Genomic DNA, 23,504 nt, shown 5'->3' on the forward strand with positions numbered 1-23,504 from the left:
ATGTTGGCATATTACAATAATTACACATTTGCATAGCCATATTTTGTGTGAAAGGGGGCTAAATAAAGCTCTAACAAGAATACATTTTTTATAGGCTTGTTTTTGGGCTCTGAGGGGAGTGGTTAAATAAAACTTGACACTTCTTAAAGGTAGATCCTTACAATATTTCATATTCAGTAGCCTGTGGCCATGAACTTGGTCATTTAGTCGTTATCTCAAGCTGGTTACTGAATCTCTTTAGGGTACCCATCTGACTTGTTACTTGGCATTTCTGGAATCATTCACATTATTTTTTTTATTCTATTATTATTATTTTCTTATATTTTTTCTTATGTTGTGTCTTTGTATATGTATTCCCTCTCTTTGTTTGTGTTTGTTTCTGTGTGGTATCTACCCTCTGCATCAGTAGATAGCACAAGCTCAGACCAAGTGTTAAAAAAATATATATATTAAAAACTGTTCCTTAAAAAGCAGAGAAAATTGATAAAAGTGTCGAAGTGGGCATTTGCTGGGCTGAAAGAAAATGTTATTAATCATACTAACTTTGTTTTTATTTCATCTGCTCCATAAGTTTAGGCATTTTCCTTGATTTGCTACCAAATTAATTTTTTCTTCAACCTTCCTACCCTTTTTCTCTTTACCATTTTCCTGACAATCACTTCTCTCATCTAAAAATCCAACTAGTAGCCATTGTTTTTAAAAAATATCACTAAACTTTTATGCCTAATTCGACAACCAGCACTCGGTTTTATGTTATTGTACTTCTATAGTGGACAATGTGTGTTGGCTAGCACTAAAAATAAGTAAGTAAATGCTTGCCTGTTGTGGACAATGTGTAGAGACTGGAAAAATTCGCTGGTTCAATGACCTGTAGGATAGACTTCACGATCCTCTGTGAACTAGAACAAATTGCACCTGCTCATTGTATAATGACTCGGTAACACGTGTTATCTGATTTGATACTTCTTTTGTTGAAGGTTTTTCACTGGCTTAAGAGTCCTGTCAGGTAAACGGTGGTCCAATCACTGACTCATAATGAAGGTGAACGAGTTTGGAGTCTAGCCTACCGCGAAATGAATCCGCGAATTTTTCCGGTCTCTAACGATGCGTGTTGGCTAGCACTGAAAGTAAGTATGTAAGTAAGTAAGTGCTTGCCTGTTGTGGACGATGTGTGTTGGCTAGCACTGAAAGCAAGTAAGTAAGTAAGTGCTTGCCTGTTGCGGACAGTGTGTGTTGGCTAGCACTGAAAATAAGTGCTTGCCTGTTGCGGACAATGTGTGTTGGCTAGCACTGAAAGCAAGTACGTAAGTGCTTGCCTGTTGTGGACGATGTGTGTCGGCTAGCACTGAAAGCAAGTAAGTGCTTGCCTGTTGTGGACAATGTGTGTTGGCTAGCACTGAAAATAAGTGCTTGCCTGTTGTGGACGATGTGTGTTGGCTAGCACTGAAAATAAGTAAGTGCTTGCCTGTTGTGGACGATGTGTGTCGGCTAGCACTGAAAGCAAGTAAGTGCTTGCCTGTTGTGGACAATGTGTGTTGGCTAGCACTGAAAATAAGTGCTTGCCTGTTGTGGATGATGTGTATTGGCTAGCACTGAAAGTAAGTGCTTGCCTGTTGCGGACGATGCGTGTCGGCTAGCACCGAGAGCGAGTGAACGCCTGTGACTGCGCAGAGGGAGGAGTCCATGAGGCGGCTGCTGGAGTGGAAGCAGCGCATGCTGCAGTCGCCGCTGACTCGCAAGCCGTCGGGCTCGTCGTCGCGCGGCGAGCTGTCCCGGGCCCACCAGCACCAGCAGCAGCGGCAGGCGCTGCGCGAGCTGACGGGGGGCCAGGACCCCGCGTCTTCCCGCCGGAGGGCCTCCCAGCCGGAGGGTCGCAGCCGCAGCCAGGACCCGGGGCGGCGGTCTTCAACGTCCGTCTGTCGCCACAACAGCTACTCGTCGGACGACGAAGGTGAGTCCGCTCCGCCCCCCCCCCCCCCCCCCCACACACCCCGCCTCGGGTGTTCCACCACGCAAGCGTACGTACGTACTCTTTAATCCTTTTGAGGCTCATAGAAAATCGCACACCGAGAGAATAATAGGGCCACGTCTCAAAAAAAAAAAAAAACTAAATTTTAGAGGAGAGTTGTGAATAATTGAAAGTTTATTCTCAGCCTCGGCAATCAGGAAGTGCGTAATGTCGGCGCTGTTTCCATGGCACAAGCCATGGTGTGTTCCGACCCACCCTCAGCTGTACGAATATCGAGACCGCGTGTCGACACGTGGCTGTATTGTTCTGATTTCTGTTTTAACAAATCTCAGGTTGAATATTTATTGCACTACATAAATGGCCTTGTTATACCGAATAGATATAGTCATAGACATTACAAATATACAAAAATATAAAAAAAAATTTTTTTTTTGAGATGTGGCCATATTATTCTCGGTGTACGAAATATATTAAAAAACAAATTAGAATCTATTGTGTAACTTTTAGCAGACGTGGCGGGAAGAAAAAAAATTAAAGCAGCCAACGTCGCTTGTTCTTGTTAGGATCGCCAGATGGCAGCACAAGGCTTTACTCACGCCAGGTATTTCAGGAAATACCACAAGAAACATTGCGAACGGTAACATTTTTTTTCAAAGTGGTATCGTAGAAATACCACTACAAAACAAAAAAGGGTTAATCCCATGATTGGCAGAGACCGGAAAAAATTTGCAGGTTCGTTTCGCAACTGTACCTTTGTTTTGCTTCTCTGATCGGCTCACAAGTTTATCTGAAGGTCTTTGAGCCGATGAAAAAAACTTCAACCAAAAAAAGTATCGACTCGCAAGCGTCCCAGTTGACAGGTGTCAACGAGTCAGTAGCCAATGAGCGGGTGGCATTTGCCCGAGTGTGTAGGGGGATTGTGGATTCTATCCTAGATGTCATCCGAAGCGCAAATTTTTCCGGTCTCTAATGATTAGAGACCGGAAAAATTTGCGGCTCCAATGACCTCCGGGATAGGCTCCACTACACGCTCGGGCAAATGCCAACTGTTCATTGGCTGCTGACTTGTGAGTCGTCTCGACTGGGTGGCCTGTGATTCGACACTTCTATGAGTGAGGGTCGCTAGTTGGCCCTCAGTCCTCCAGATTAACAGTGAACCAATGACAGAAGCAGCACTAAGGTATAATTATTTGAATTTTAGCATAACACGAAATGAACCCGCGATTATTCGGGTCTCTACCTATAATTAATTAATTACATACTGTGGATTATGAGTGCCAGCCTAAAAGCCAGGCGACCTAAACTGGCAGACATAAGGGCCATTGGGATGGATTTATCCGGAGATTAGGAAAGGATACAGATGGAGCATTAGGTACCTGTTTTTCACACCCATTCTTATTTTCACATTCCAGTATGGCGCGGATGTTCGTTTATTTTAATGACTGTAGTTGAAGCTGTTCGGAAGAAAATTGGATCATGATATTGCTGGCCAATATGTTTATACATATTAAAAGTCCGAAAAAAAAAATCTTCATAATACTGATGTAATGATGTCAGTTCGCATTTTTCTCCAATTTAACCTCCGATCCAGATACAGCTGATCCATTTGTAAACAAACGGCCGCTATATTAGTATGTACATACACTAAAATACCCCTATCCTTTTGAATTTGACCTTATGCTCCAACTATATATTTCCCTAATCTATGTATAAATTTCTCCATCGCCACCAACAAATGGAAAGGATTTGTAAGTAAACAGTGGGTATAGTGGTGCTTTAACTCGCCTGAAATGAAATTCTGTGTACGCTCTGAGCTGACACTATACATAGACACAAACTACAGAGTGATCGGAAAGTGAAAGATGTCATACATGGCATCATTAAGTAGTGTTTGTTGTAGCATCCGCCGCTAGACGATACTGTAATCGTTAAAAACAAAGGACACACGTGGTCTTTATCGCAATTTGGTCAAACAACGTCCGAGTGTACCTTTGTTTCTTGCCTGGCAGTTAGTGTATCTTTCCAAAGAGCAGCGAATATTTGTTGGGAATAGTAAGGAAGTGGGTATGAACTTCAATGGAAAGAAAATTCCTTTTTCTGCGTCCTGTACTTTCGCATTTGTTCACAGGCACTTTTTTTGGCACCTCTTTTAGCTGTTTATTGTCACGTGGCCTTTAGTAAAACCTTTTATCTGCTTCTGCCTTTTTATTATTTTTAGACTTGATGTTAAAATCACGATCTCCAGATGAATAAAATGAAAGAACAAAACACTCCAATGGAATGTAAATTACACTTATACAGTTTATCTCACAAGTCTACTAGTCCTTTTGCAATTTCAGATCACAGCGTTCAAATACCAAAAATAAATTATAAACCTTATCAACCTAACTTATAAACCTAACTTAAGACTATACATCTTTTTTTACATTTTCAATCACACTATTCACATAAAAATTAATGATACTTATAAAGTTATTTTCACAATGCAATAACTTTTTTCCACATAAATAAATAAATTGTAGTAAATTTAAATAAAATAAAGGAAATATGGTAGTGTCAATTGTCAGCCGTTACAAAAAACTGAGTTGTCAAACGTAAGCAGGGTTACGAGAATTCCGTACAATCACTGCTACGTCATTTCTACCTCTCCCCTGCCGTCTCCCCTTCCGGCCGTTACAACTAGCATACGGCATGCTCCGCTACGTACCTATCCCCCCCTTCTTTTTACACGCTTCTCATTGGACCGTTAGTGCATGCGTTGGAGAGGCGTGGCCGCTGACACACTCCTCCACGTACCTAACTATTCCCCTCACACAATCAGAATTTTCTTAACGCTTCAAAATGGTAGTCCACTAAGCAATGAAGTTTCACTTCAAAAAAATCAGCATCGCGTGTGGTACTACACCGAAACAGAGGGCAGATATTTTTGAGTGCTCCTTTTTACCTGAGCCACAAAGAGAGCTTTCCTCGCTGTTCCAGCCAGTAAAGAGAGAGAGTTCCAACATGAACACAGTGTGTTGAAGTCTATCAAGTAGTGTAACTGTTTTTCCCCCTGAGATAACAATTATTTCTACCCATGGCGGGAGAATCGGGCAAAATTTAATTTGTTTCAGAATCCAACCTCGTTCACTGTTCCCGTATTGGATTAATTTCCAATTTACACCAGAAATCCAGTTCCTTTACATGAGTTCCAAAGAGTTGTTGCAGTTTTCAGAAACAAATTAGTGTTTTTTTGTGATATATAGCTACATCCGATAAGGACAAACTCAGGTAGTTGAAAAAAATTTCTTCAAAACATGAAAAACACAAGGCAGTGAGTGAAAAACGGTATCAATGATTTTTTATACTACGCAGTATCCTATTGTCTTAAAACCAAATGTATTTTAATCATAAATGAATTTTGCTGTTAGTTACTCAAGTGATACAAACAACTTACTGTGCATTAATTTGAAGCAGAATAAAATATCTTCAGGTTTAATCTTTAGTTTGATCACATTCAATAATGTATCATTTCAAAGTATTCGTTATATTTAACATACTGGCAGTGCTGGTTACTTCGTTTTGATTAAAATGATTAGTGTGTGAACTTTATATTGTGCAGGGCAACATTTTTATTCCAATTTTCATGACATGTGTGCTTGTCGATATGTTTTTGATAGTAGTATTTATTTTAGTATATTTTTTTTTACTTAGACCGGTGGGGGGAAGAGAGAATGTTATTTTGGGACATGGAAAACAGGGAAATGAACTGATGTAAGAATGTGCGAAACCTGAATAATAATTTATACTGAAAAAGAAGCAGTCTTTTAAAGGTTCTTCAGTGAAAACTAAAAAGCAAAAATATTCCTTGTAGTTTCTTTGCCACTAGAAACTAAAATTTTCTGCCATACTTTTTACACATGTAGTTATACTTTCTTTTAGTAACGTGCTATAGTTTCATTTGCGATTTTTGCCGTGGTAGATGAGCCAAATGACTGGAAAAACAAATTAAGGACAGTTGAGGTACTCCTCAATATGTGTCTCTTTAGGAATAGTTTTTTGCCTGTGAAAATTATTAAGAATTTTATTCTTTAAAAAAAAAAAAAATTAGAGTGGGCATTAAGATATTCCTTAGTATGAAAAATCATTGATTACTGAATTTTACTTGTTGCCCTATGTTTTTCAGCTTTTGAAGAATTTTTTTTCAACTCCTTGAGTTTTTCCTGTTTTCCAGATTTTTTTGTGTCTGCTGCAACAATGTTATGGAATCTTTTGTTAAAAATAATAATAATTTTATTGGATTTAGCTATACATCACAAAATTCTTCAAAATTGTTATAATTTAAAAAAAAAATAGAGAGGTCAAAATTAGAACATGATAGATGTTGAGAATATTAACATAAATAAGTATTGATTTTGTTCCCGTTGCAATTAATAACAGTAAGTTACTTAAAAAATTCATCAGCCCCACTACAGTAACTGGTTTGTATTACCTACACTAGGCAGAGGCAATAACAGTAAAGTAGGGAGGTTTTAAGATATCTTCCTGCCAAATTAAGAAGTATGTACATCACTCACATTCGCAGGGTAATAATCTGCAAGTCATGAAAAGTTTTAATACATTTACATTTTACATTTTTCACACACTACTGCCTCTAGAAAATTACCCCTGAATTCCCTGTCCAATTAAGCATTATTTTCCTGTCTCATCAATCAATCTTCCAAGAAAAATAAATACATAAATATATCTCATGCTTTGGGAATGTAGTCAAACAGGGAAAAAACTCGGAGAACACAAGGAAATTTCCAAACGTCTATTACCAAACACAATTAGTAATTTTTAACGCTAGTGTGCCCTTCTATTGTCTTAAAGCCAGCCTGTATTTTATCTGCTTTCATAATTAATTAAACATAAGAGAAACAAACAATGAATCAACTGTTTGTTGATTTAACGAATTGAAGCACAATAAAATGTTGATTGTTTTTTCACATTCCCACAATCAACAATCTTCAAATTTTGATCAAATTGAGAGACAGTGTTGGTTGGATAACATTGAAGGGTTACACAATGGTGATGTTGCAAAATGTGTATTGTGTAGGAAAATATTTTATGGTCAGTATTAACATGCTATGGGAGGTTGAAATATGTTTAGATGCGTACTCATAGTTCAATATATTTATATATTTATTTTTCATGGAAGATTGAATAATGAAACAGGAAATAATGCTTGGTTGCACAGGGAAAACCTGGAAAATTCAGGATAAATTTTCTAGACTCAGTGTGTGAAACCTGTAAAATCTGAATGTGTTAAAACTTTTCATGAATTTATTTCAGATAATTACCCTGTGAATGTGAGTAACATACATACTTCTTAATTTGGCAGCAAGATACCTTAAGTATGTGAAACCTGTAAAATCTGAATGTGTTAAAACTTTTCATGAATTTATTTCAGATAATTACCCTGTGAATGTGAGTAACATACATACTTCTTAATTTGGCAGCAAGATACCTTTAAGTATAATCCAATCTGCATACTTTTTCATTCTAAACATTTTTTTTTGTGTTTACAAGTAGTTTGCACCCCCATTACCTTCAGGGTGTGTTTTTTAACATTAGACTTTGTGTTATGATCCCAGTGCTGAATTTAGGCTTGAGACTTTGTAGCATTTTTTTCATTAAAGACATACTGTTGCAGCAATTTTGAGTTCTGAATGTTAATTTAAAGGTTTTTATTCCATATTTTTCCTTAACTTAAGAGCATGAAAAAGTTAGTTAGCTTGGGTTGAGTAAAAATGATTTGATGGGTTAATAGTTATGAAGATATTCTATAAAGAAAGACTGAATAAAATTATAGAGGCAAAAAATTATAGTTTATTTGCAACAGCAGGACACTGGCATTCTATATTTAATAATGGTTTTTTGTGTACTTAATATAAGTACAAGATAAATATTTTAAGTTAGTCACAACATTGAAAAAAATCTTTTACGTGCTTTTTCACTTTTTCACTATCTAAAATGTTTGTGTTAAAACTTTTATTTCTCAACAGCAAAAAATTGTTCTGATGAAGCTTTCATAATTTTCCTGTGTGGTCAGGGCCATTATATATTTCTGATGACTTTTCAGCGAATTGCAGCAGTCTCTCATATTTTTGCTTCTTTTATTAGTGCAGAATTATATTTTTATAGAAAATGTCTTGAGACATAATTACTTCTTTTTCATAATGAATTTTTTTGCATTTATTTAATGTATTTCTATTCTATTGCAACAAAATGTAGTGACATAAATCATAACACAGTTTAGTAATTTAGACTAAAATATTTTATAGCCATCTTAAAAGACATAGGTAGAATGTTGTGATATGTACTGTACCTCAAACTGCTATTATTTTGAAAAAGGCAAAGTTATTTTTTTCTCTATTAACTGTCTAAGAATGTAGGCCCTACATATTATTTTTTTTGGTCCATATAATCCACAATCCATTTGTATATTAAAGTTATGTTCAGTGTGTCGCAACAAGTTTTATAATATGTACCTAGTAAAAAGAATTTTTCTTTGTAACTAGCCCAACTTGCAAATGATTATTGAATATTTTCATTACTTAAACGTCATAGATTTTATGTTTTTTTTTTTGATGATGGAGGGAGAAAGAAGAAGGATTACATATATTTATTAGTTTATCTGTGAATCATGTAACTTTTTGATTAATGTTTGTATGACATTAATTACATGATATGATTATTGATAAATTATATTGTTTCTTAATATTATGTGAGGAGTGTCTTTTGTAATATAGTTTCAATATGAGTTACAGTAGCTAATTCTGGTATTTTTAATCTATGTGGGTTTTTCAAGTGATTTATGTTTGTATTTTACGCTTTGGTGTGGTAATTCTTCTGTTTCTGTTTTGGTTTTCTTTGCTGATTTGAGTAGAAGAATGGTTGATTCACAGTGCTGAGTTTTACAGTGTTTTTTAATGGCTTTCTCCTTATCGATGTCTTTCTAAGGCCTTCCTTGAAATTAACTAGGACACTAAATAGTTGATGAATAAGGTTTTTTTTATTTGCTTGTAATGTGCATAAACAGTAACAAATAATCTGTGCTGCCGAAGGTAAGTTGTAAAAGAGAATGGATTGCCGCGAATGTTGCAAAGGTGTTTGGCTTGTGTGGTGTGTGTTTCGCTGTAGAGTTGTTCGAGTGCATGGGACGACATTGTTCTAGTAGCTGAAATTATTTTTTCCCCATAACAAAGAATTCCTGCTTGAAGTTATTACATTCTGACTGACCTTCATCCTGTCAAAGGTAATGTGTGTGGAGTTGAACTATAAGACTTATTATTTTGTTTCCTAGTTTATTTTTTTGTAAAGAAACTCTTTACATAGCGTGATACCTTCCTGCCTGCTTGGGTTGTGTGTTGATAACTAACACTCAATCCTTTCCCCACCCTCGCTCTCATTAATAAAACGGTGGCATGGGGTCTGACGCTAAGCTATTCAGTTAGTATTAAAAGTTACTGAGTTTTTTTTTTAGAATATGGAAAATTAATCTGCATGTCTTACTCAGAATTTTTGTTTTGTTTTGTTTTCTACTAACCTGTTTATAACAGATTTCTTCTTGGATTTGATATTTGGTTTGTTTAGTTTGGTGAATGTAGCAAATAAAAAAAAAAGTTTTATTTTTCAAGTATTATTTTTTGTAAAGTAATTTTTTATGTTGCATAGTTGGTTTTGGCAGAAAGTAAGGAAAAATTAAGATTAAGCTAAATAATAATATTTTTTTTTTATTTTTTATTTTAGTTGGGTACAGTCGAGCCTTGCTGACCTAAATTTGTTTGTTGTGTGGCCCGGGTAGAGGCGGGAGATGTGCGCAAGGCGAGAAAGAGGGTGCGACGCCCCTCGCAGGCAGGAAGGTCCCGCCAGGGTAGTGTCGAGGGGAGGCCCAGCCGCCGACACCCCTCCGTCCCCCCGCACGCCGGTCGGTCCCCCGCCCCGAGCTACGAGAACGTCGCCCCGGGCCCCAGGGCGTCGCGCGTGGAGACGTCGGAGGTGAGGCGGCTGAGACCCTCCGGGGAGCTGCCCCCGGACGCCGACTACGGAGACCAGAGGGCCCAGGCGACGCCAAAGACCAAGCACGTGGACAAGCCCCCCGGCGTGGACAAGGCCCAACCGTCGCAGGGCGCGAGACCCCGTAAACCGGCGACGGACGCGACCCCCGCCAGGACGGTGAGCTCCCCGCGCGCCTCCCCGCTCAGGCCCAACAAGTACCCCGAGGCGTACCTCCGGAGCGGAAGCTCCTCCCGCAAGTCCTCGGGGGACGCGGGCTTCTCCGGAGCCCAGGACGACCGGTGCTCCAACGGCAAGCACTCGGACAGTGGTTACGACACGCTCCAGGCTGGGCGGTTGTTGCCCGGCGACAAAGACCCGCTCGCTCACCCCTGGCCGCAGGCCGGCCACCTCAGGAGCGACCAGTTCGTGTACCCGGCGCACTGGAACGCCCAGAGGAAGAGCGACAAGTGGAACTCGAAAATAGAGGAAGGCCAATTGGTCAAAGAGTACACCTACGAGTACATAGTTTCCGGAAACGAGAAGCCAGGCAACAGGAAAGAGACTTGTGCAAGCAAAAACGCAATGTCACCGCCGACACAGAATATATATCAGAACAGAATCAAGACGTTAGAGGAAGAAAAAGAACACGAAATTAGTAAGCTACTGTCTCCCAGAGAGACTCTCGAGTTTCAGGAGCCATTGAAATTGTCGCCTCCCATGTATCAGCCAAATGAAGCCCATGTTTCCAGTTTAAAAAGTGCAGAAAATTCCCCAAAGGAAGCTGAATGTGTCCAGGAATCTTCAAACTCTTGCAGGAGTGAGATGCATAACTTTGTTTTTGGCCAAAAGCCAGAATCTCTTAATGATACTGTCGCATACAGCATGGATGGTTCCACCCAGAATAACGTAAACACCTTACGTAAACCACTCGCCAACTCCAAATCAGTGAAGGACCTGCTGGCAGACTTTGAGCGTAAATCTCAGTTGGTCAAAGAGGCACAAGAGAATGAATGTAGCGGAGAAAAACGCTATGTATTCAGCGACACAGAAACGTTACTTTACGAAACGTCAAGTGACGTTGAAGGTGGAACAACTACTAAAGGAGGTTCAGATGATGATAAAGATGATGAGGTGGCTGCTGCTTTGGGTGGAAGGAGGGAGAAATTTCAGAGCGCTTGTCGTGATCTTGGTCGTGGCCATTCCAAGACAGATAGTGACGATTTGGAAGTTATAATGACACCCGGATTTCTGCGGCTAAGCATGGCAGAGTCGTTGGTGACTCATGAAAATTCTGACTCAACATGCACGACACCCACAAACAAAAAAGAGAACACTTCAGTTGTAGAGGAACACTATGTGCCGATGACACCTTCTAAAAAGGCTGTGTTAGCCCCTCCAGATGTTTTTGGTCTTACAAAAAGCCCTTCTGCTTCTCAAACTATTATCATGGAAAACATATTTGGCTTTGGTGCAGAGTATGAAGAGAGCTCATATGTTGAGATGACAGAAGAAGGCTTGGTTAAATCTTTATTAGCTCCTGATAATGATGCATCCTTCATTTCTAAACTAGACTTGAAAAGGCTTAACTCTACAGAATCAACAAGATCTTATCCTACACCAGAAAGTCCAAGGTACTGTGAAATAGATACGTTAGACAGGGAGTATTCGGGAAGTAGTTCGCACTACGAACTTTTATATCGCTCAACTAGTCATTATGAGCCTGTATATATGGAAGTTAGTCCAGTAGCAGATTCTTTGAAAGTTCGAGATCTAGAAGCTAAAAAAGTGTCTAAAGGTGAAGCAACGAAATTTAGTCCTACAGGAAAGTCACTTGAAAAAATCAAAAGTAACGAGGGTGAAGACAGAGTCAAAAATTCTCCCCCTCCACCACCCAAACTGAGTCTCCCAGACATACTGCATTCGTCAAGTAATCTGATGCAAACCAAGCATGCCGATGAAATGGACCGTGAGAGTTCAGATGCTGATGATGAGGCGTCAAAAGATCTAGACTCGCTGGATGCTCCAAGACATCCGAGGTTCAGTTTATCAGATACTTTTCGGCCGGCATCGTACTACTTGGGTGCTAGCCGAGCCGTGATGGTCCTCGGGGGGATATCTTCTATGGATCACCAAGACTCCTCTGATAGCGACCTTGTGTCGCCTCCGCCCATACCAACAAGCCCTCCGCCAATTGATGAACTAGACAATTCGTTGGAGCCTCAAGACTTATCTTTAGATGACAAGAAACAACTATTACAAGCAGCATCATCAGGTACTCCTGAAAATTTCCCTAGTGATGCAAAGAAGTTTCACAATGGCAGCCTAAATGAAAGTCAGAGCTCAGGAAGTGAATCTATGGAAATAAGACATCCGGACTGCGAAATGTCACCCGACTATTTATCCAAACGAAGACCTGTTTCGGGTTGTCTAATTGGTAGCTTAGATGAATTCCACCGTTTTTCGTGCTCTGATCAGAGAAGTGGTAGTGATCTTGAGTCTATTGGTAGCAGACTAGGATTTGCAGTGGATCTTGATGATCAGCTCAGTCTGGATATTGACACGTACTTGGAAGACCTACAGTCACGAGATGTTTACAGTGTGGAACCGTATCCCAATGATCACAATTACAGCAAGAGTTTTGTGAGTGAGATGTTGCAGAGGAGAGATTCGCCCCTAAATGACTCGGTAAAATCAATGGAAACAAAGACCAGCGACTTCATCTGTGATAGCAGGCGCCAGGAGGTTTTCAGCAGTGCGAAGACCCAAGGCGTGGACGCAAGCTTCATTTCAGCTAGAGAACCAAAGATATCCCCTTCGCTGTGCAGACAGGTCGTCGACATACCCCTGGACGACGACGTCCATTACGAGAACCTGCACATCATCCCGCCGCCGCCGGAGCACTCGAACAAGTTCGGCGGGGAACAGCAGAGGCCCGTGACGGGAGACGAGCTCTACCCGAGCCCGCTGTCGCAGAGCGTGAAACCCGACCAGGTTAGCATCACAATGCACAGCGACGAGGACCAGTCGGATCAGCAGCAGGCGGGAGCGCCGTACTACTACTCCGACCTGCTGAAGGTGGACGACGAAGGGTTCACCAGCTCCGCGTCGGAACGGAGCCTGAGCAGCACCCGCGGGGTCTTGGGCTACCCTTACTCTCCGGCGGCCAGCGAACCGCTCAACAACCAGAGGGGCCACACGGGCGAGGGCAACAAGCGGAACGACATCGGCCGGAGGGTGAACCCGATACAGAGGTCCGCGGACGACGAGAACCGCCGGCTCGCAGAGGAGCTGAGGACCACGTCGGCGCACTTCCTGGGCACGGCGGACAAGAGCGGCCGGGTGGACCAGAGGAACATCTACCAGGCGGACACGCTGAAGAGGCGCGCGGCCCGGATGGAGGGACAGGACGGTGGGACACACCCTTGTGGGGTGGACAAGTGCGGGCACGTCGACCAGAGGAACGTGTACCGCGGGGAGAGTCTGCCCAGGAGGAAGGCCCGGACCCCGGACTGCCTCCAGACTCAGACGGTCGCCCAGAGGCGCAGCAGGTCCCTGGAAGGGCTTCTGGACGACTGCGGTCCTGCTCAGGAGCCCCAGGCGCTCACGGCCATAGAGGACCCCGACGAGGGCGGAGACCTGTGGGAGGAGGACGCCTTGTGGCGGGAGAGTCTCCGGAGGGTGAGCCTCAGGCACACGAGGTCCCTGGAGAACCTGGACGGCGGAGGCCGCGGGCGGCAGAAGGTGACACGCGAGGTGACCTACGTCAACGACGGCATGGCCCGGTACCGCGAGGAGAGGCGGCGGCAGAGCTGCGATGGCGACGGCGATGGGGGTTTTTTAGGGGCGGGCGCCCTGCCGCCCCGGGAGTGCTTCGAGATCGACCGGGAGACGCTGCGACAGTGGGACCTGATGTCGAGCGCCCCCATGCTGGTCGGCGGGGCTCGGGGCGGGGGCTCGAGGCCCGGCGGGGGAGCGGGGGGCCAGCAGCCCGCGCAGCCGGCCCTGGACCCGGAGGACGTCCGTCCGCCCAGCTCCACAGGTGAGTGCCCCTGCCCCTCCTGGTCCCGCTCACTAGCAGGGTTCATCAGCACCGCCTGGTCCATCTTCCACCTCGAGGTCTCCTCTTGCACGGTCCGGACACATGTGTAGCGTGAAGTGGCGGCATTCCGTATTCATCGCCAGTCACACGGCTCTCACATTTTCTTCTTTTGTGACCTTTAAGAGATCCGTCTAGTGTGTGATAAAAGTGCAGGATGATCAAAATAGTCAACATCGTGGTAAAAATAAATTGCAATTCATTTTATTTGTATGGTTTATGTTAACTAACTGATCTAACAGTTTTTATAAAAGCTTTATTACTAAATTTTCATTTGCTTATTTATTTAATTCAGCATACTATCATAAATGTTTTTATTTAGGATTTAATTTTTCTGTAATATTGTCGCGGCATTTATATTTGTTTTATGACTTAGGTTCAGTTTTGGGATCATGCGCGCCTTGGTAAAATTTTTCAATGTTTGATGAACCCTCTTAGTGATTGAAAGTAAGCTACTTAGAACTTTGAAGTCCATGCCTGTGTGTGGTTTGTGTACTGTTGTGCCGATGTCTGAGCTATAATTGTATTTTTCATTTACAGAGTAATATATATTTATGGTGTTAAGGTTATAATCTCACTGCACCATATAATTTAGTAAGTAAAGGTCCTGAAAAAGATTTATCACAGTTTTAGATTTTTAACACATTTGAATCCATAGAACTTATGATTTCGTTATAGTTTAATTCCCCTACAACATGGCACCCATATTTTTTTATTTTTTACAGTTTGATAATTTAGGCAATTTATGTGTGTTTGTAGCAATTGGAAAGTTTGTTTTGGAATGATCGACCGATAGCTTAGTGAATTCTCTGTAGAGTTTTATTCAGATTGGTATTTCAGTTACATAATTTTATATTGTAACTACAATATTAAAAAAAACTAATGAATTATTTCCATAAGAGTGAATAAAAGTAAAGTAATTATTTTCTTCTGTTGAACATTAAAGAATTCAGAGGAGGTTAGGTGTTGAATGAAATTCTGTAGCAAAACGTGTGTTACAATTTCCAGACTTTTTTAATCAGATAATTTTCATTTATCCAGCAAAATAAAGCACACTTATACATCCATAAACATCTTTAAAGGTCGTGAGAGGTGCTCAAAATTTCTTACGAGCCTGAATGCCGCTTAAATAATGAAACATTTTTAAACAGATATATATTTTTCTGAATTCTTGATATCACATCTAAGGAATTATTTTATTAAGGTATTTTTTTTTATCTTTCACCTGGCTTTGGTTTTCGGTATGTAATTCTTTCATTCGGCCTCAATGTGATTATGGCATCACTCCAGTACATGCTTCTTACTCTCAAGAATGTTTTTCTTGAAACATGTTAAGAATATAGGTTCCATTTATCTTTTGGTGCTAAGAAGTGTTCATGGAACAAAGGAAGAACAAAACTGCAGAATCTGGGAAAGTAATAATCAAAGAAATTGAGATTAAAAAAGAAAAACACATATTTTCATGGTTCTACTGACATTTTACTGACTTTTTTTTTTTTTAATGATAAATAATTTTGAGCTGCGATTTTTTGGCCAATAGAGAGCGAAGACTTGAAATAATTGTGGTTTCATCTCGCGATAGAATTAAACTCAAAAATACGTTAAAATTTCGGATGCTACCACAATTGATCCACGGCTTTTATTTGGACACTGTGCCGGTGATAAAATTTCAATCAACTTTCCCTGCTTACGGTGGACTTAAATATTGTAATATTCCAGCGAAAGAAAAAAAAATCTCTAGGGCTGACCTTCGGAGACAAGCAGGAAATGTGTGTTCATTGGCCGTGAATACGAAGAAGGCTAGGCAGTCGGACTTCCAAATGGGAGCATGGTTGGTAAGCCTGCTGGGTTGTTAAGGGGTTTTTGTTCCCCCCGACCCCTTGGGGGACTGTGACTCAGTGAGGGTTGGTATTGATTTACAGGGATGGTAGCATTTTTTGAGGATTTCACTTGTCGCCCGCTGGGGTATTTATACACACCTCTCCCTACTCTTTCTCTTCCCAGCCTGGAATAACTACAAATTCTCATTTTTGAAGGGTTGAAACCCCCCCCCCCCCCCACCTTTCCCCCCTCAATGACAACTTACGTATGATTACTGTGCACTGTGATTTCCTTTTTTTAAATGGAACAGTAATAATATTCGTGTAAAGTCACATATTGTGTTACATCTGTACATTTACACGAAAACAACTGTATCACTACAAGATAGTGTTCGCAGTAATATTGGGTTCGGATTCTTACCCCGCGCATTTATGCTTTGTGTTGTCCCAGTAACCTCCAATAGTTAAAGTTATTTGTAAACTGTTCCGTGAATAGCTTTGCAGTATTAACTGCGCCCGTAACAAGCGTGATGAAGTCATAATTGTAGAATATTTGAGTAATTTTTTCATAGTTTAAAAATATATATGATTCAAGTAAGCGAGTATTTCCGAAGTCGCCAGAGACGCGTAACATCTAACCTCGTTCACGAGATGAATTCATGTGTTCTCGTGTTACAAAATTTTAATTACGAAATTCAGACACGAAAATTAACGTGGAATTCTTTAAAATAATGCCGAGCGTGATGTATGTACTCAAATTGTGTTTTCAACTACTGTTCTTGACGCGAACCACACGTAGTTTCCGCACCCGCCGCTAGTATTCTCTGCCGGAGCAGCTACGTCATCTATTGAATCATTCCATTTGCAGACCGAAATTTTAAAAATATATTCCTATAGTGAAACGGCTCCGATAAAAGAAAAGAAAAAAAAAAACTTCGGCTTTGGACCAGATTTTACTGACTTGATGTAAGCTTTTGGACATACGCCATTGCTAAGCACTTTTTCTGTAGAAGAAAACTAAAAAAAATACCCAAAAGACAGAAACACAAATTAAGCAAAAAAAAAATTGCTGTTGTCAACAGGATATAAACACCACATAATATTCCATAAAAAATATGGTCAACAAACAAAGATTCCTGTTATGGAATATTATGTGGTGTTTATATCCTGTTGACAACAGCAATTTTTTTGCTTAATTTGTGTTTTTGTATTTTTTAGTTTTCTTCTACAGAAAAAGTGCTTAGCAATGGCGTATGTCCAAAAGCTTACATCAAGTCATGCACTCCCATTGCACAAATCTTTCAAAGATAACAGATTTTACTGCCCATCTGATTAAAATTCATTGAACAGCTAATACTATAAAGTGTCCCAACTTTGGCTCGCGCCATCCGCCACAGCTGGCAGCACGTTTATTACTCATTTCCGTTCCACGCAACTTCCGTTTTATTACAATAAATTACTATGCCTACCAAATGCAGTGTACTGAGAGATAAAGTTTTACAACTCTTATAAAAATTGGTTGTCTGTAAAGTCGGTTTACGGACGATAGTTTAACGTCACAACGTCATAACAAAACATTAATGAAATTATTGCATACTTTTATGAATAAAATTGAATAATTTTTATTGAATTATCACTATTTTATATGGATACAAAGAAGGAGTGAAATGAAATCTACAATTTAATTGATAAATGTACTTTTATTTGCACTCATTAATTCAAATATGTTTATTACTTTAACGAAGAGATTATTTCAACTATAAATTTTATACATGTTTGCTATTTAACTTATTCCAATCTGTGTTATTCTGTTAAGGATAGGACGATGATCGTAAAAGTAGGAAACGAATGGGAGTGTTTCAAGTTTAATGTGCCTCGAAAAAGTCAAAATCGATGGTTGATCCAATCGAGTGGAAGAGGTGATAGATGCGGCGCAAGCGTACAATGAGCGTAACGGGACACAGCGGAACGGGACAATGAGCGTAACGCGACACTTTTTCGTGCGTGCAGCCGGCGTTCATCGATTTATTAGACGTTGTCACGTCAAAAAACCACCTGGACAACAGAGCGACGGACAGACGAACTCCACTGATAATATACTAAGCAAGCAATCTCGAGGAGACAACCTCGACAGAACTGACGGAACACAGGAGCAGCCCACGTAGCATGCAAGCTTGCGGTGAAAGATTGTCACTTGACTTGAATTAGACTGGCCGTGCAAGCTTGTTTCAAGATTGGTCCAAGCCCTTCTTTGAACCATTAACCATTGCTGCGAGCTTGATTCAAGTTTTGGCACGTGTAAACTGGTTAGCTCGAATTCAAGTTCGATTCAGGCTAAACACACTACTTGCCAAGCCTATGTTTGTTATCTGGGAGGGTTTCTGTGACGGAAACGGTTGCTACTTTTTGGGGAGCTGACTGACTGACTGACTGACTGACGGGAAGCCTAAGATGCACATTAAGTTCTGCTATTCCCGATTGCACCCGAACAATTCACCTTCGGCCAACCTCGGGTTTATTTATATATATTTATATTTCTCTGTTTATTTCAATGTAGCTATACTAACCTAACTAACCGTCCATAGTGTTTTAAAGTGTTTTAATGTAGCTAAACTAACCGACCACTTTTAATATTTGAATTCATTTTTCCTGCGCAAAAATTGAACAAATCCCGAAGTTGGCCGAAGGTGAATTGTTCGGGTGTAATCGGGAATGGCAGAACTTTATGTGCGTCTTAGGTCTCCCCTGACTGTCACTTCTCCCGTCGCACGAGCGTGCCGCCAGAGGCGCTGGCGTCGGAGGCACAGGCTGGCCAACAAAGGCACATTGAGCGCCCACGCGGGTCTGTCGAACCCGTCCACGTATGGAATTCAACGAGCCGTGGGGATGTCGTGCACCGGGGCGACACGCCCCGCCCCTTGCCCAGTGCTACCAACCTAACTCGGCGACCTCTGCTCCAGACGTGTCTCTCCATCTGCTCCAGACGTGAGCTCCCTCTGCCTCAGATGTGAGGCTACGTCTGCTCCAGACGTGAGGTTCCCTCTGCTTCAGACGTGAGGTTCCCTGTGCTCCAGACGTGAGGCTCCCTTTGTGAGGCTCCCTCTGCTTCATACGTGAGGTTCCCTCTGCTTCAGACGTGAGGTTCCCTCTGCTTCAGACGTGAGGCTCCCTCTGCTTCAGACGTGAGGTTCCCTGTGCTCCAGACGTGAGGCTCCCTTTGTGAGGCTCCCTCTGCTTCAGACGTGAGGTTCCCTCTGCTCCAGACGTGAGGCTCCCTTTGTGAGGCTCCCTCTGCTTCAGACGTGAGGTTCCCTGTGCTCCAGACGTGAGGCTCCCTTTGTGAGGCTCCCTCTGCTTCATACGTGAGGTTCCCTCTGCTCCAGACGTGAGGCTCCCTTTGTGAGGCTCCCTCTGCTTCATACGTGAGGTTCCCTCTGCTTCAGACGTGAGGCTCCCTTTGTGAGGCTCCCTCTGCTTCATACGTGAGGTTCCCTCTGCTTCAGACGTGAGGTTCCCTCTGCTTCAGACGTGAGGTTCCCTGTGCTCCAGACGTGAGTTCCCTCTGCTTCATACGTGAAGTTCCCTCTGCTCCAGACGTGAGGCTCCCTTTGTGAGGCTCCCTCTGCTTCAGACGTGAGGTTCCCTGTGCTCCAGACGTGAGGCTCCCTTTGTGAGGCTCCCTCTGCTTCAGACGTGAGGTTCCCTCTGCTTCAGACGTGAAGTTCCCTCTGCTTCAGACGTGAGTTCCCTCTGCTTCATACGTGAAGTTCCCTCTGCTTCAGACGTGAGGTTCCCTGTGCTCCAGACGTGAGTTCCCTCTGCTTCATACGTGAAGTTCCCTCTGCTCCAGACGTGAGGCTCCCTTTGTGAGGCTCCCTCTGCTTCAGACGTGAGGTTCCCTGTGCTCCAGACGTGAGGCTCCCTTTGTGAGGCTCCCTCTGCTTCAGACGTGAGTTCCCTCTGCTTCATACGTGAAGTTCCCTCTGCTCCAGACGTGAGGCTCCCTTTGTGAGGCTCCCTCTGCTTCAGACGTGAGGTTCCCTGTGCTCCAGACGTGAGGCTCCCTTTGTGAGGCTCCCTCTGCTTCAGACGTGAGGTTCCCTCTGCTCCAGACGTGAGGCTCCCTTTGTGAGACTCCCTCTGCTTCAGACGTGAGGTTCCCTCTGCTTCAGACGTGAGGCTCCCTCTGCTTCAGACGTGAGGTTCCCTGTGCTCCAGACGTGAGGCTCCCTTTGTGAGGCTCCCTCTGCTTCATACGTGAGGTTCCCTCTGCTCCAGACGTGAGGCTCCCTTTGTGAGGCTCCCTCTGCTTCATACGTGAGGTTCCCTCTGCTTCAGACGTGAGGCTCCCTTTGTGAGGCTCCCTCTGCTTCATACGTGAGGTTCCCTCTGCTTCAGACGTGAGGTTCCCTCTGCTTCAGACGTGAGGTTCCCTGTGCTCCAGACGTGAGTTCCCTCTGCTTCATACGTGAAGTTCCCTCTGCTCCAGACGTGAGGCTCCCTTTGTGAGGCTCCCTCTGCTTCAGACGTGAGGTTCCCTGTGCTCCAGACGTGAGGCTCCCTTTGTGAGGCTCCCTCTGCTTCAGACGTGAGGTTCCCTGTGCTCCAGACGTGAGGCTCCCTTTGTGAGGCTCCCTCTGCTTCATACGTGAGGTTCCCTCTGCTCCAGACGTGAGGCTCCCTTTGTGAGGCTCCCTCTGCTTCATACGTGAGGTTCCCTCTGCTCCAGACGTGAGGCTCCCTTTGTGAGGCTCCCTCTGCTTCAGACGTGAGGTTCCCTCTGCTTCAGACGTGAGGTTCCCTCTGCTCCAGACGTGAGGCTCCCTTTGTGAGGCTCCCTCTGCTTCAGACGTGAGGTTCCCTCTGCTCCAGACGTGAGGCTCCCTTTGTGAGGCTCCCTCTGCTTCAGACGTGAGGTTCCCTCTGCTTCAGACGTGAGGTTCCCTCTGCTCCAGACGTGAGGCTCCCTTTGTGAGGCTCCCTCTGCTTCATACGTGAGGTTCCCTCTGCTCCAGACGTGAGGCTCCCTTTGTGAGGCTCCCTCTGCTTCAGACGTGAGGTTCCCTCTGCTTCAGACGTGAGGTTCCCTCTGCTCCAGACGTGAGGCTCCCTTTGTGAGGCTCCCTCTGCTTCAGACGTGAGGTTCCCTCTGCTCCAGACGTGAGGCTCCCTTTGTGAGGCTCTCTCTGCTTCAGACGTGAGGTTCCCTCTGCTTCAGACGTGAGGTTCCCTCTGCTTCAGACGTGAGGTTCCCTCTGCTTCAGACGTGAGGTTCCCTCTGCTTCAGACGTGAGGTTCCCTGTGCTCCAGACGTGAGTTCCCTCTGCTTCAGACGTGAGGTTCCCTCTGCTTCAGACGTGAGGTTCCCTCTGCTTCAGACGTGAGGTTCCCTGTGCTCCAGACGTGAGGTTCCCTCTGCTTCAGACGTGAGTTCCCTCTGCTCCAGACGTGAGGTTCCCTCTGCCCCAAACGTGAGGCTCGCTCTGCCCCAGTACGGATTAGCTCTTCCGTTCACGTCGCTCCATGCGACCAATAAGAGCCGAGTATTGACTGCGGTGTTAGCCGTGTTTCAAGTACAATACTAATCTAGTGTTCCATTATTACTTTTTTTATTATATATGCGTAAATTCTGCCCTTGCGAAGCATAATGATTTTCCGAAGTAGCTTGGCTCCTGGGTTGTAGCCGCGTCCAAGGCGAATATATCACCGAAGTTTCGGTCTACATTGTAGTCGCCATCATCAGTGTGGAGTTACTCCCTCCACCCCTTTTTTGATACTATTAAAATTTATAACTGGGGCATTTTTTTCTGGACTGTTTCAGAATTCAAAATTAGTTAATTACTAACCAATCTTTTATTTTCGAGCTGCATTAGGTGAAAAACTAGTGATCGTAATAGTTACTTTCGAGGCTTTTTTTTTCTTTAGAAAATCATCCTCTGGAAAAATCAAATGGAAACATAAAATGCAGTAGAGTTATCGTAACGATGTACAGAAAAAGCATTCAGATGATTTTAATGATTAACAGAATTGAATAAGCTGCATGGCTGTGGGAGCGGATATTTTCTAGTTTTTTGTAATAAAATGTTCTTACTGGTGCTAAAATGTAGTGACAAAATATTCAATTTTGTGATGATATATTTAGTGTCTGAAAGAAAAAAAACGCGGGGTTCAGTGAACTCCAGGATGGACTCCTAGATCCTCTGCGTACTCCAGCAAACGTAAACTGTTCAATTGAATACGTCTTTGATTGAGGGTCTATGGCCCACAGCCTTCCAGAACTAACCGTGAAGCAATGCTGGAAAATACATAAAGTTAGTATACTTTTAGAATTTTAGCATGACTTGATATAAGTTTTTAGACATACGCCATTGCTAAAAACTTTTTCTGTTGAAGAAAAACTAAAAAATAAAAATAAAGAAATATATAAATAAAACCCAAAAAAAAGACAAAAAAAAACACAAAATTAAGCAAAAAATTGCTGTTGTCAACATAAACACCACAAAATATTCCGTGACAGGAATATGGTCAACAAAACAAAGAAAAACAAAGAAAAATGTACTAAGAGAACGAAAAAAAACCACAAATGATGACGAAATAGAAATATTGAACCCAAAAAAAAAAATTCAGCACAACGGTTGAAACGAAACAAAACACGACAAAACGAAAAGACGAAACAAACACAATAGTTTTCCAAAACAGAATAGAACGATAAAAAAACCCACAAATGATGACAGCACAAAAATATTGAACCCAAAAGAATTCAGCACAACAGTTGAAACGAGACAAAAAACTCGACAAAACGAAAAAGACGAAACGAACACAATAGCTTGTTTCTGTTTTGGTAAAACTATTGTGTTCGTTTCGTCTTTTTCGTTTTGTCGTGTTTTTTTTGTCTCGTTTCAACTGTTGTGCTGAATTCTTTTGGGTTCAATATTTTTGTGCTGTCATCATTAGTGGGTTTTTTTTATCGTTCTATTCTGTTTTGGAAAACTATTGTGTTTGTTTCGTCTTTTCGTTTTGTCGTGTTTTGTTTCGTTTCAACCGTTGTGCTGAATTTTTTTTGGGTTCAATATTTCTGTGTCGTCATCATTTGTGGGTTTTTTTCGTTCTCTTAGTACATTTTTCTTTATTTTTGTTTGTTTTGTTGACCATATTCCTGTCACGGAATATTTTGTGGTGTTTATATCCTTGTTGACAACAGCAATTTTTTTGCTTAATTTTGTGTTTTTTTGTCTTTTTTTTTGGGTTTTATTTATATATTTCTTTATTTTTATTTTTTCTTCAACATAAAAAATTTTTAGCAATGGCGTATGTCCAAAAACTTACATCAAGTCAGGCACTCCCATTGCACAAATCTTTCAAAGATAATAGAATTTTAGCATGTCAAAAAAAAAATGAATCTGCTAATTTTATCCGGTCACGAATACATAGAAGGAAATAGTAATGTTGTGTCTCGTGGCGAACAGAATCGGGAAATAAAGAAAGTAAAACAGGTGGCGTTATTAAAAAAAAAAAAAAAAGTAAACAGGCTATTTCCAAAGCACCCAATTAGCCTTGAAATCGCGTGACGCTCCCCCTATTTTTTTTATCATTTGTA

At 42.1% G+C, this 23,504-nt stretch overlaps 1 protein-coding gene across 1 annotated transcript in view; it reads left to right on the forward strand.

Moving 5' to 3' along the window:
* Nucleotides 1-23,504, forward strand: part of LOC134540907 (uncharacterized) — a 300,470-nt gene that overhangs the window by 156,331 nt on the left and 120,635 nt on the right. The window contains exon 7 of the mRNA XM_063383976.1: nt 1,672-1,951. Within this exon, the coding sequence (XP_063240046.1) occupies nt 1,672-1,951 (280 nt within the window). The remainder of the gene's footprint in view (nt 1-1,671; nt 1,952-23,504) is intronic.

The sequence above is a fragment of the Bacillus rossius genome, chromosome 17 (genome assembly GCF_032445375.1).
Source record: "Bacillus rossius redtenbacheri isolate Brsri chromosome 17, Brsri_v3, whole genome shotgun sequence".
In the NCBI taxonomy this organism is placed as follows: domain Eukaryota; kingdom Metazoa; phylum Arthropoda; class Insecta; order Phasmatodea; family Bacillidae; genus Bacillus; species Bacillus rossius.